At 48.6% G+C, this 13,869-nt stretch overlaps 1 protein-coding gene across 2 annotated transcripts in view; it reads left to right on the forward strand.

Annotated features, from left to right (window-relative positions):
- Positions 1–13,869, forward strand: part of Tram2 (translocation associated membrane protein 2) — a 49,611-nt gene that overhangs the window by 23,682 nt on the left and 12,060 nt on the right. For both annotated transcript variants that reach the window (XM_090355495.1, XM_090355496.1), the window contains exon 2: positions 7,600–7,663. In XM_090355495.1, coding sequence (XP_090211621.1) covers positions 7,600–7,663 — 64 coding nt within the window. The remainder of the gene's footprint in view (positions 1–7,599; positions 7,664–13,869) is intronic.

Here is a 13,869-nt window from a genome sequence, read left to right on the forward strand (position 1 = left end):
CGGGCCCTGTGCCGTGAGTTACCCCCTCACTTCCGGGATCTAGGAAATGCAGAGCGGTACCTGAAGGTGATAGACCCGGGCCCTGTGCTGTGAGTTACGCCCTCACTTCCGGGATCTGAGGAAATGCAGAGCAGTACCTGAAGGTGATAGACCCGGGCCCTGTGCTGTGAGTTACCCCCTCACTTCCGGGATCTAGGAAATGCAGAGCGGTACCTGAAGATAGACCTGGGCCCTGTGCCGTGAGCTACCCCCTCACTTCCGGGATCTGAGGAAATGCAGAGCGGTACCTGAAGGTGATAGACCCGGGCCCTGTGCAGTGAGTTACCCCCTCACTTCCGGGATCTAGGAAATGCAGAGCGGTACCTGAAGATAGACCTGGGCCCTGTGCCGTGAGCTACCCCCTCACTTCCGGGATCTGAGGAAATGCAGAGCGGTACCTGAAGGTGATAGACCCGGGCCCTGTGCAGTGAGTTACCCCCTCACTTCCGGGATCTAGGAAATGCAGAGCGGTACCTGAAGGTGATAGACCCGGGCCCTGTGCCGTGAGTTACCCCCTCACTTCCGGGATCTGAGGAAATGCAGAGCGGTACCTGAAGGTGATAGACCCGGGCCCTGTGCTGTGAGTTACGCCCTCACTTCCGGGATCGAGGAAATGCAGAGCGGTACCTGAAGGTGATAGACCCGGGCCCTGTGCCGTGAGTTACCCCCTCACTTCCGGGATCGAGGAAATGCAGAGCGGTACCTGAAGGTGATAGACCCGGGCCCTGTGCTGTGAGTTACGCCCTCACTTCCGGGATCTGAGGAAATGCAGAGCGGTACCTGAAGGTGATAGACCCGGGCCCTGTGCCGTGAGCTACCCCCTCACTTCCGGGATCTGAGGAAATGCAGAGCGGTACCTGAAGGTGATAGACCCGGGCCCTGTGCCGTGAGTTACCCCCTCACTTCCGGGATCTGAGGAAATGCAGAGTGGTACCTGAAGGTGATAGACCCGGGCCCTGTGCCGTGAGTTACCCCCTCACTTCCGGGATCTAGGAAATGCAGAGTGGTACCTGAAGGTGATAGACCCGGGCCCTGTGCAGTGAGTTACCCCCTCACTTCCGGGATCTGAGGAAATGCAGAGCGGTACCTGAAGGTGATAGACCCGGGCCCTGTGCAGTGAGCTACCCCCTCACTTCCGGGATCTGAGGAAGTGCTGGGAGCTCCCCCAGGATGACTCTCCTGACACCCACCGTACGCTTGCTATCCACGACTGCCTGATTGGCAGCTGTCTGCCTGTGTAGAACCTCAGAACTGCCCTGTCCTGGCACTGCCTGCCGGGGGCTGAAGTGGCGTCAAGAACTAGAGGGAACACTGTCTGTGATGCATTGGGGAAGTTGTTCTCACAGCCCAGCCCTAAGTGTTATCTCAGCTCTCACCAGAGTCACCTAAACCTAGACTCTAGAGCCCTCTGCTGTTGTCATTTAAATTTATTTCATGTTTAGAGGATTTTGTATCTCACTAGATGGGGTTTGGCTAAAAGCAAAATATTTTGTCCTGACCAGTATGTGTAAGTGACTTGTATTCTTTTAAAAGTTACTTGTGGTTGGGCACGATGGCTCCTTCCTATACTCCTACTTGCGGGGTGGGGGGAGGAAGAGGAAGAAAGGAGAAAGAAGAAGAGAGGAAGAGAAAGAAGGGAAAAGACTTACTTCACAAATCGTGTGTAGCCTCCAGTGTTTCCTTGTCTGATTGAACATTTCCTGTGTTGCTTCGGGCAGAAAGATGCAGATCAACTTGGGAAGGGCCTCCTGAGAACAAGGCTTGGCTGGGGTGGGGGAAGTACCCCAGCCTCGGCTACAATCAAGGAACATAGGTGGCCCCCTTTGTGATGTGTTTCTGTGGGACAGAAGTGGTCCCACAGAAGAGCTGTTGGGTGACAGTCAGGCCCCTTTGGGAGGCCTCCCGTCCTCCTGCGTGCTCATGGCTGGCGGGCCAGTGGGTTGACTCCACAGCCTTCCTTTCCTGCCTGACAGACCCTGTCTTCATATCTCACACTTGTGGGCAGATCTCTTGGCAAGGCTGTGAGTACAAGGGTGGTTTTGGGCATCGCCTCTGGCCTCGTCCTGTCCATGGTTGTCTGTAGAATGGGAACATTGTCAGTAAAGATCATTATTGCATGAAGCCCTTTGACCCATGCCTCGCACTGAGAAAGCCTTTGATTACATTAACTGGCCTTGTTGGTCCACAGAGGCAAATACCTTGCCTCAGGTCACCTAGCTGGCCACAACTCCTGAACTCCATGTCCAGTTTACTCAGCTGGAACAGCAGTTTCACTGACCTGTTTTTATGAAGGGGTGTGTGTGTGTGTGTGTGTGTGTGTAGGGGGTAGGAGTGTGTGTGTATGTGTGTGTGTGTGTGAAGGGGTAGGGAGAGAGGACTCTTGTGTGTCATGAAGGGTTCCCGGTTCTCTCTTTGCATTAGCACATTGTGATTTCTGACCTTTCACCCATTGAGCTGGACATTTAAAATGATACTAAACTCAATAGTGTTTCCTATAAACAGCCGTACAGAGACGAGAGATAATTGGAATGACATTTTTCCTAAGTCCCTGGTTCTCAGCCCTCTGTGCTATGCTAACTGAAGCAACACTTGCAGAGAGGGTCCCTAGCCTGAGGTCAGGAGAGATTATGGGATGAAAAGGAGGTGCCAGAGAGTTTTTGAAAGAAAGCACGCAGTGTTTTGTTTTGTTTTATGGTGGGTGAGGAGGACCTGTCTTTTTTTGGCTAGTGTGTTTTCCTCTTTCTCCCCCCTTTCTCTCTCTCTGTCCTTTACCTTCTCGTCTTCCCTCTTCCCTGTCCTCCCTTCTCCTTTGCTTATTCATGGACAGTGAACTCATGATGAATGATAGCATTCTCCACCAGATGATGGCTCTTTCTCCTTGCTTTTGACGCACATTTTGCTTGTTTGGTTTAGGTTTGGATCTTCCATTTTTTTTTTTTTTTTTTTTTTTGGTCAGTTGTGGGGCTTGAACTCTGGGCCTGGGCGCTGTCCCTGTGCTCTTCAGCTCAAGGCTAGTACTCTACCACTTGAGTCACAGCCTCACTTCCGGTTTTCTAGTGGCTAATTGGAGATAAGAGTCTCACGGACTTTTGTGCCTTGAACTGCAATCCTCAGATCTCAGCATTCTGAGTAGCTAGGATTATAGGTGTGAGCCACCGAGCCTGACTTTTCTCTTCCTTTCTCTGTTGCCATTCTATTATGTGCTGTTTCATGCATATGGTAAGCTTATTTGGGAATGAGTTTGTAGGAAATCAAATTGATTATTGGCTTCTTTGCCTGAGAGTTGTGAGATCTTTGGAGACCCTTTTTTCTGTGCTTCTTTAACTTCTTCATCCAAGAAACAGAAAGTGAGAAAACATTAAAGAAAGATGGTTGGTTAGAGTTGGTTGTGGGTGGAAAAATACTGGGATATAATATTTTTTTCTTAATTCAAGATCCTAGGTCCTGTTCTCCTGGAGCCATGTTCAGAAAACATGTGTTAAGCATTCATCCTTGGTTATGAAATACTACAGCTGTTTGTAGTGAGCTCATCAGATGGGTATTTATGAGACACCTACTATTTGCCCAGCGTTGGGACAGACCAGCATGAGAAAACAGTTACACAGACAGATGTGTGCATGTGGGCAGGTGACAGGCCTCAAGTCAGATGACTGAACACACTCTGGCTCCACTGCTTGATGGCTCTGTCCACACCACAAGCATTTATTTCTGAGCCAGCTCTGTCCTTAACTGTTTTGAGGTTGTGCATTGATGATCAAGGCAAAAGTATTCCCCATTTTCCTGAAACTTTAGCTTCCATGAAGATAAATACGTTCCTAGAGCTGCATACTTAAAATGAGAGTTTAATAAAGTTTTTTTTTTTAATTTTTTTTTTTAGCTTTGGCTGTCATGGAACAGATGTTCAGATTTGCCCCAGTACAGTCAGTCCTCTCTGTTGGTTTGGTTTGGGGGAACTTTGCTTACTTGTTTGCAATCCCCCAATCAATATTTGGTTTCTGGTGTCATTCACGGGTGTGCACAGAGGGACACAGACTTCCAGTCAGCCCACATGCACACTAAGGTGATGCCAGGGGCAAGGCTACATGCTGCTTCTTGTCTCCTACTGGAAACAAATGTTCTTTTTGCAATCCCTTTGGTGCTACAGTTGTTGTTACAGTGTTGTTGGGATTTCACTGTTTTTTTGTGTTTTTTTTTTTTTTTTTTGCCAGTCCTGGGCTTGAGCTCAGGGCCTGAGCACTGTCTGTGGACTTTCTCAAGGCTAGAGCTCTACCACTTGAGCCTCAGCACCACTTCTGGCTTTTTTCTATGTATGTGGTACCAAGGAATCGAACCCAGGTCTTCGTGCATGCTATGCAAAACACTCTACCACTAGGCCAAACTCCCAGCCCGGGATTTCACTGTTTTAAGATGTGTTCCTCCCCCACCGCCCTCCATGAGGTACTCAAGTGCTCCTAAGAACAGGAAGGCCAGTGATGTGGCTCAGGTTGGAAATACCTGGGTGAGGCATGAGCTACCGTGTTGTTGGCTGTGAGTCCAATGTTGGGAATCAGCAGTATATAAGGGATCTTATTGAAGGACATATGAAACAAGGATGTTATTGATTTGATGGTGAGATGGGAGGAGAGGCTTGGTGTACAGTTTCAGTGTTCACTCAGGATTCCTCTCGGCAGTGACTTCCTGGAGCCTGACTGCTGTGAACTGCGCACCCATGCCTGTCTCCCTAGGAAAGAGGGTTCTGTGGTTCTCAGATGTGACTGCACAATGCAGTGCCCTGGGAGCTGGACAGAACGCTTATGGCCCAAGGTTTTGGCTTGGTTGGCTGGAGCATGGCATGGGTATAGAGATTTTTAAATATTTTAATGTTACTGTAAAGGCAATGTAGAGGGGTAATAGTTATATAAGTCAAGTGAAGGATTCGTTTCTTCCAGGACAATGTCAGCTCTTCCCTCTCTGTCTCCAGTTGTTTAGTTCATTTTCAACATAGTGTCCAGCGAGTACCATTTGTCCCTCCATTTCTGTGCCTAAAAGCTTCTCCAGGGGTTCTGATTGCAGCCAGGTTGACCTCTGGTGCTCTGTACATTAAATAAGTGTTTCTTGGTAATGGTTACTAGCTGATGACTTACCTGCACTCCAGGGAAACCTCGGAGAAACCACAACAGTGACCCTACCTACCCTGTAGGTGTGAGGCACTGATAAGCATCTTTTCCCAGAGCCTAGGGGAGGATATCCATTGACCTAGGAAGAGGACTCTTCTTGTTGTCACCAAGAGTGACCCATAATGCCCTGCCTGTGGGCACATACACTTGGGGAAAGGCATTTTCACAGGAACTCCTGGGAAGGGGTGAGTAGGTGTCAAGATAGCTAACACCTCACAGCAGGACCTCTACTCCCACAGGCAACAGGTGCAAGGGCCAGGAGTTTGGCCTAGTGGTAGAGTGCTTGCCTAGTATACATGAAGCCCTGGGTTCAATTCCTCAGTACCACATACACAGAAAAAGGCAGAGGTGGTGCTGTGGCTCAAGTGATAGAGCTCTAGCCTTGAGAAAGCCCAAGGATAGTGCCCATACCCAAAGAAGGAGACGGAGAAGAAAGGTACAAGGCAGGCATGGCAACACCTGCTGGAATCCTAGCATGTGTGTGGGGGGTGAAGGTGGAGGGATTACAGTTTTGAGGTCAGCCTGAGCTACATAGAGCCTGACTCAAAAAAAAAAAAAAAAAAGACAAGTACAGTTTCTGAATGACACCAAGGACGGGAGGTTTGCTGAGACCTAGTGGGTGTAGAGTAGATACTTTCTGCTCACCTTTGCCTGATTCTGCATGTCTCTTCCCTTCCTTCTCCCCATTTGCTTTAGCCCTCCTTGTCTTTCCTTAGGGAGTTCAGTGTGTGGAAAGCTGAACAAGAGTTAAGAATGGATCAGGGTTACTTCCTGGTAGAGAATCAGAGGATAGCTGTTGATTACAGCACCCGTGGCCTGTTCGGAGTCTGTGACTGAGCTAAATTCAGCAGAGCTAGGCAGATCTGGAGAGCCAGGTGATACTCTCTCTAGTCACTGGGGACAGAGACAGCTCAGCAAAGCAGACTTGACCTTTGGTTTCTCATCTGACTCAGTGAGTGCTTACTGAGTACGTTCAAGATGGCATATGAAGGTGCATGAGGAGACAGCAGGTGAGGGGCTGGTCCCTGCTGACCAGTGACCAGGTGAGGACTGGCCACTGACAAGCTGTGAGCTGCTGTACAGCCATGATCCTGGGGTGCATTGCTTCCAGTGAGGCAGAGGTCCTCGTTGGGCTGGGGTGCAAAGGAAGAGGAGATTGTCATAGACACCTTTCGGGTTGGGTATAGGAGGAGGTCCCAAAGAGCAGGGAGGGACCCCTGGCCCCTCCAAAGGAAGTTAGGGAATGGAGGGTTTGGGCACAAACCACACACATCTATTTTCAAGAATATAGGGGGGCACAGAGGGTAGAGTGGACTGGAGGGAGAGGTTGAGAAGGCTGGACAAGGTCGTAAGAGCCAACATTAGAAGGACTTGAGGTGGGAAGTGAGACCTATGTGTTTCCTAGATCTCCTCCTGCCTCGTCGCATTTGGGTTTCCCCGGAGCTTGACTGAACATGCTCCAAGCACCAGCACAATACCTGTAAGGGTCCTGGTGGGTGCTGATTACAGGAAGGAGTATTAGGTCTTGTTGACTGGAGAGTAGGTGAGGAGTCGCTCCTCCAGTGCTGTGCCCAGAGTTGGAGCGGCAGGGGTAGAGGGACTCTTACATGTACCATTCACTGCTGCACACCTGGAATGCTTGAAACAGCCCTGGCAATGGGGTGAGTGCCACCTGAGGTTCTACAGATAGGTAGGCAGGTAGATAGATATCCCTGATTTTATACTCAAGGAACTTAGACTCACACTGTCAAATTACGTGCCCATGGCTAAGTGGGTGAGCAGAACCAGCACTTGAAAACCCAAGCAGCTGACGACTATGGCTCTAAACTTCAAATCTCTACTTTTTTCCATCCTGATCTTTTGGGCAGCTTGTCTCAGTAGTGATTTGTCTGTTAACCACCAGGTAACAGCCACAAGTTTTCTTTTTCACTAAAAAAGGCAGTTTTTAAAAATAAACCTGAAGTGCAAGGTACAGTGGTCCCTCTCCCTGCACCCTAAAGGGCAGATGTGAAATTCACAGCTGGAATTCTCTGTTTCTGAAGCTCCAGGTTTATACTTGGGGCTGTGTCCACGTTGCAGGCCACTGAAGTGTTGGGGGAACCTCAGCTGGATCCTAAACCCTTTGAAGACTGACCCCATTTTCCTCAGTGCTGGGTGCATGGGGCCAAATGGCCACTTGAATGAATGAATGAATGAATGGGTAGATCCATTCCTTTACTTATTTGTGAACTCAGCCCGCCAAGCATAGATTATTTGCTTCTGTCTGCAGGGCATACAAATCCAGGTACTATTTGGGGTCCAAGGTGGTGGGGTTTTTTATTTTAATGCTGGGAGTGGGGCTGGAGCAGCAGGCTCTTGTAATGTGGCAAAACAGTAAACTAGAACTTTCCCCTTTGTTTTCCAGGTCACAGCCAAGACTGCCTTCCTATTTATTTTACCTCAGTATAATGTTAGTGTGCCTGCAGCAGGTAAGAAAAGATGAACTGTCTCCCCACTAGCCCTGTGAGCTCTGAAGGACCAGGCAGACTCTCCTCGGTGACCTTTGTAGGTTTAGCCTCAGAGTCCAGTGACCTCCCTCTATTGGGGCAGCTGTCCTGTTCACTGAAGACCACCAGTGTGACTGGAGCTAGCAGGGCCTCTGGGCTAGAGGTCTCTAGGGTGGGGCTGGTGGATTCTGCTTTTGGAAACTACTAGGCCTGGGTCAGGCTGCACTGGGTTCCAGGCCTGGTGGGAGAAGTGTTCAGTTACTTTAGAAAGGAAAGATAAAGTATTGTTAAACAATCTATCTGTTGTTTAAATCTTGCCATTTGGGGACGTTGGCAGTATGCCAAGCAAATAATGGAGAAAGAGACAATGAATCAGAGTAGCTGCTTAATTTGTTCCCAGCTCCTTAATCACCAACCCAGTATGGTAATGTTTGATTTGTAAGAACTGGAGGAAAGTAAACTTCTCATGGAGAAAATAGAACACTACAAAAGCAGTCTGCTAAGGTTATGATTTCTAAAGCTCTCCCATAAAACCCCTTTAGGGCCAGAAGGGTTTATAAATGTATCTTGTTGTTGTTTTTGTTGTTATATAACCAGGACAAATACATTCTAAGCTTTCTTCTTTATGTGGCATGTAACTTAATTCATTGTTTAAAATTGAATTTTGGTAGAGCAGTGACTGTTTCCACACAAAGTGTTCTGTAGCTCCAAATTCCTGGGGCCTGCGCAGCTGAGATCTTAAAGTCAGGAAAGACAATGGCCAGGCTTTGCTTGTGAGGGCTCTGTTAGCTCTCACTCCCTTGGTTCCTGTTCTCCGCCTCCCAGCACCCGAACAGGGGCTGCTGCAGCGTGTAAGTACTACAGGCCGAGTGTCTTCCATAAACAGGGATATATTCTTGCCAATTGATGTGGAGGGGATGCAGGCGGGGCTTTCTCCGAAGGGCTTCAGGCCTTGCACTGGCATTGGCAGCAGTACACACATCCGCCTGCACGTGGTGCAGTCCTCTCTACGTGGGTTCAGACTGTGTCCAAAGACTCGGTTTCTGAATGGCCACCTTTTAGGGTGCTGGGAGTTAGGGCTGCAACATAGGCACCCCTGCTGTAAGTGGGAGACCTTGCTGCCTCGGAACCTGCACCCGTAAGAACTCAGAGCAGAGACTCGAGCCTGGCAGTGGCACTCTCAGGCAGTGCTACCTTTGACTGGCTTTAAGGCAACAGTGCCAAGGCACAAGCTCTGCTCTCCTTTGTGCTTGTCCTCTAATCAGAATCACTAAAATTGTTTTTTTTTTTTTAATTTTTTGTAGCATAAGTATATCATAAGATATGTACGGGACCTAATTCTACTAGCGAGTTATCCATTGTTTATCTGAAATTCAAGTGTAACCTGTTGGATTTTTGGTAGATGGTAACCATCTACCTGCCAGCTCTAGCAAAAACGAAAACGTCTGTTTTCTGATCTGAGACTCGTGGAGTCTTCTTTCTGGTTCGGTGATGCTGTGATCACAAAGACATAGGGACCCCTAGAGGCCCTTTCAGGCCTGCAGGCTCTGTTCCGATGTGAGCCACAGGAACAAGCATTTGTGCACATGGTTGTTTGGGTCTGACCACTAACATGCTGGATTATCTAAGGCAAACCACTAGCACCTTTACAAAATGGACAATGAGGGTCCCACCTTAAGATTCCCAGGGACAGGGCGCCCTGGGGGCTCTGAGCTGTCTGTGACTCAGATTTCCCTTCACCAGCAGCACTGGCATGACTAGAACTTGGGAGAGCTGTGCCCGGCCCCACCCTCACTGCGGGGATATCTTCACCCACCGACACCACCTGGGGTATCTACTTGGGTGGAAAGGTCCATTTCGGTTTTCAAATGATCCCGTGTCTCAGAATCTCAGAAGAAAGATCAGGAGACCTACTGTGTCCAGTAACTCATTTGCATGTTTCTCTCCTCTTCCAGTTTTGTTTTGTTTTCTAGAGTTACTTCGTATGGGGAAGTGGGGAGTATCAGTGGGTAAATTTGGTATCCAGCTGGGCCACAGCACCCTGAGTGCTGTGGCCACGTTTATAGGGCATCTGGGGGAGGCGGGTAGGTCGGTGGCTTGGTGCTGAGTGCTTAGTTCCATACCAAGAAGAAGGCTGATGTGGGCAGAGCTCTTGTCCAGAGTCCAGCTGCCATTTGTGTTTTGATACACATGGTGTGTAATAGCCCAACGGGAATTTTAGACAGTGTTTTTAGCATACTTTTTGCGTGTGTATATATTGGTACTGGCTTGAGCTCAGGGCCTGCGCAGTACCTTAGCTTTTTTGCTCAAGGCTGGTGCTATACCACTTGAGCCACAGCTTCACTTCAGTTTTCTGGTGATTAATTGGAGATAAGAGTCTCACAAACTTTTCTGTCCCAGCTGACTTCAAATGGTGATCTGTAGATCTCAGTCTTCTGCGTAGCTGAGGTTCTAGGAGTGACCCACCAGTGCCTGACTTAGCATACTTGATTTTAGGTGCAACCTGTCACATGAACTCAAGCATAGATCTTCTTGTTGTGGTTTCACATTGCTTAAAACATTTTCAATTTTTGAGCATTTCAGATTTTGTATTTTCAGAGTAGAGTAGTGTCTGTAGTTCATTTACTAGTTTCCTGTAGTTTAAAATAACATCATTGATTTTATGCTGCAAACTATGCTATAGTACCAAGCCTTGCTCATGGTTACTTCATGTGTGGTGAGTACTAGCTACACTGCAGTGCAGGGCCAGGGTCACTGTGTTTGTAATCCCATGCATATATGAGACTCCCTTTCCCCATGGGCCAGTGGGGGGGGGTAAAGATTAGATAAGTGGATGAAGACTGCATGAGTAGATCACCAGGCTTTCAGGTTTTGCCCGCATGATAGATAGAAAATGATATTTCAGTACCATTTTAATTTACACTTATCTTCTGTGTAAGGCAAGCATGTTTTTCAGTTTGTAAAAGCCATCTGTGTATCTCTTTTCTGTGAATTATCCCTTTGCCCTGATTTTCTGCTGACTTTTGTTCTTTTTATCCTTGTATTCTGGGACTTAAAAAAAAACATATTAGCAAATTAAGCCTCTAATCTGAGTTGTGAATATTTTCTTCAGGTGATTATTTAATCATTTCATTTTTCTTCGCTTTTTTTATTTTTATTTTTTTAGCCAGTCCTGGGCTTGAGCTCAGGGTCTGAGCACTGTCCTTGGGCTTTCTCCAGGCTAGAGCTCTACTCCTTGAGCCTTAGTATCACTTCCGGCTTTTTTCTATATATGTGGTACTGAAGAATCAAACCTGGATCTTTGTGCATGCTAGGCAAGCACTGTACCACTAGGCCAAACTCCTGGCCCTTCTTTCCTTTTTTTTTTTTTTTTTTTTGCCAGTCCTGGGCTTGAGCTCAGGGCGTGAGCACTGTCCTTGGACTTTTTCAAGGTTAGAACTCTACCACTTGAGCCTCAGCACCACTTCTGACTTTTTTCTATGTATGTGGTACCGAGGAATCGAACCCAGGTCTTTGTGCTTGCTAGGCAAGCACTTTAACCACTAGGCCAAACTCCCGGCCCCCTTCTTTCCTTTTTGAAGGGATGGTTGGGCCTCATTCCTGCTCGAGAGTACTTTGCCAAAGCCTCAGCTCTGGTCCCATTTGCCTCTTGGTTTTGTTCCCAGATTTTTTTCATGTCTTTGTTCTGAATTTCTACATATTATAAAAGATTTTAAATAATAGAGAAACACTGCTGTAGGCCCATAGACCTGTGGAAGTCAGTTTTCCAAACGTAGATTAGCCTTAGGAAAGACCCTGGCAGAGGGAGATTGGAGGACGGCGGATGCCAGGATATGAGTCAGGAGCAGGAGGCCTGAGACGGACGGCACAGTGGTGGTTCCTCGGGTCCGGGGTCGCAGGGAATGTCAAGAGCCAGGGCTCTTGCCGGTGATTTCAGGTCTCTTTTAAACTGACCTCACTTGGAGACGGAGGTGTCACTGTTGATAGAAGTGGAGGGCTCACCCCAGCGTGGAAGGACATCGTTGTTGAAGGCTCCTTCCGCCAGAGCAGTTTATTCTGTGCTCAGTGAACACAGATGCCTTTGGCAGGTCGTGTAGGAAGAAGACTCGGGTCTGGGTCATCTACTCCCGAGGTTACAAATGGGTGGCCTTGGTCACAGTTGGCCTGCCAGTGTGTTTTCTTTGGGCAGTTTAGTGTTGGCCGGTATAGTATTTTGAAAAATTTTGAGTTAGTCACTAATTAAAAAATCATATGATTTTTGGGGGGGTAAAGATTTTTTATTTGCACAGTAGGCCTTACTTCTTTCCCCCCATTCCCCAGACCCACGAGACACGTGCTCAGGAGCTGACCTCGGTTGCCACTGCTCCGCAGTGTCTCCCTGATGCTGAGATTGCCTGGCACTCGCCATTTAATCCCAACTTTCTTAAACTGTTGCATTTCTCAATAAAAATACAGAATTGGTTAAGTCTCCACCTTGTATTTCTCTCCCAAAGTAGAGATAAGGCAGGCCAAGAGAGTGACACATAGGAGGAAAAATAGTTGAGATTTAAGCACAGGTGCGTGTGGAAATGAAGGAGGTTGGTTGCTCGCTCTGCCCGTGGGCTTTGAGCTGAAAGGATAAGCCACAGGCACCCAAGCCCTTGGCTGGTCGGTGTGCCTCCCCCGTCCCCCCGCCTTGGGTCCCTGAAGCAGCACTCTGGGACTCATGTCAGTCACCTGGATGACTGACCAGCCAGCACTTTAGCAACGCCGATAGCTTCCCTTCTGTTCTTGTTTGTGGTTGTATCTCACGACGCATTTTGTGACTGGCCTGCTTCCCCTAGTGTACAGTCAAGGTCTAGTCCTTGTTATCTCCCAGTCTTCCTGCCTCAGTCTTTCTGGGTCACCACTGTTCTACCTTCTGTCCTGATGACTTCATTCTAGGATCCCACCCCAGCGGTCATATAGTTTGTGTCTGCATTTTCCTAGTGATTAACCCTTCATGTCCTTGGCTGTCTGTAGCACTTCTTGGTGGGCGAGGGGAAGTTGATTTTTTTTTTTACTCTTGAGTTGGCTGGTGGTTCTTAATAAATACACGAGGACTTGGTGTGTTCTGAGTTCCGGGAGGGCAGGGCTGGTGTGCCCCACTCACTGCTACCTCCCAGCCCCCAGCCTAGAGCCTGCACATAGTATGGGGAGGAGCCCCATACGGTCATTCTTGTTCCAGGAAGGACTGGAAAGAGTGGTCTTCTCTTTGGAACCCTCATATTTGAAATAAAGAAAGGCCAATGATCCTCTGAAAGCTTTAGTGTGTTTTATTTGGTTGAATACAAAAATTCCAATTTGCCTAATAACGATGGCCTCTATTAAAATGAATAGAATATGCAGCTCTCTAACTAGTCCTTTATGAAGAAGGCAGAGAGGGGGTGAGTCTGGCCTTGCAGGTGGCAGAGTAGAGTGGGGAGTCGGAGTTACACTCACCGGTGTCTTCTCCCTCACCTTCTGTCTCTTCTCAGTCTGCAGTGTGTGGCTCCCATCTTGCCTCATCTGTTCTCCTCCAAGTCTCCCTCCTCCCCTGTGCTCTCTGTCTCTTCCTACCGAATGCAGACCCCGGGGCTCCCAGCCCGATTACCGGGTCAGCTCTGAGACAGACATCGTACTTACCTCCCAGAACACAGGTTGCATCGCCTTCCTGTTTAATTTGGATTCTTAGAGGTGTCCAGTTGCCTTCAGGGTCGAGGCCAGCCCTCTCATAGTCATCATGGCAGCATGCAGCCCTTCCCTGCACCCATGGTCCACCACTGATACTCCCACGGTTCATGTCCAGTGTTCTTGATGGTGTATACCAGGGTGGTGGAGGTCAGGGGTCACTCTCAAGGTGGCCGGGCTCTGCCTTGCCCCGTTTTCTCATCTCCCTCCCCCCCCCACCTCTGATAAATGCCTCATAGTGCAGAGATGACTCACCCGGGGGAGGCTTGGGACAAGCCACACAGCTAGAAAGGCAGCCAGTGTCTGGGAGAGGAGGGTGGCTTCAGAGCCCCAAGGTCCAGGCCAGTGTCACCAGGCTCCTGCAGCTGGTGGTTGCCAACTGTGCACCTGCTGCCGCACAAGGAGAAGGAAGCCATAACGGCAGAGTTTTGGGAAATTTGAACAACGGGGCTCCCCCGAGTTGATTACTACTTTATGGTAACCTACCAATCTCTGGTTGC

Source organism: Megascapheus bottae, chromosome 22 (assembly GCF_031878675.1).
Source record: "Megascapheus bottae isolate mThoBot1 chromosome 22, mThoBot2.hap1, whole genome shotgun sequence".
NCBI lineage: Eukaryota > Metazoa > Chordata > Mammalia > Rodentia > Geomyidae > Megascapheus > Megascapheus bottae.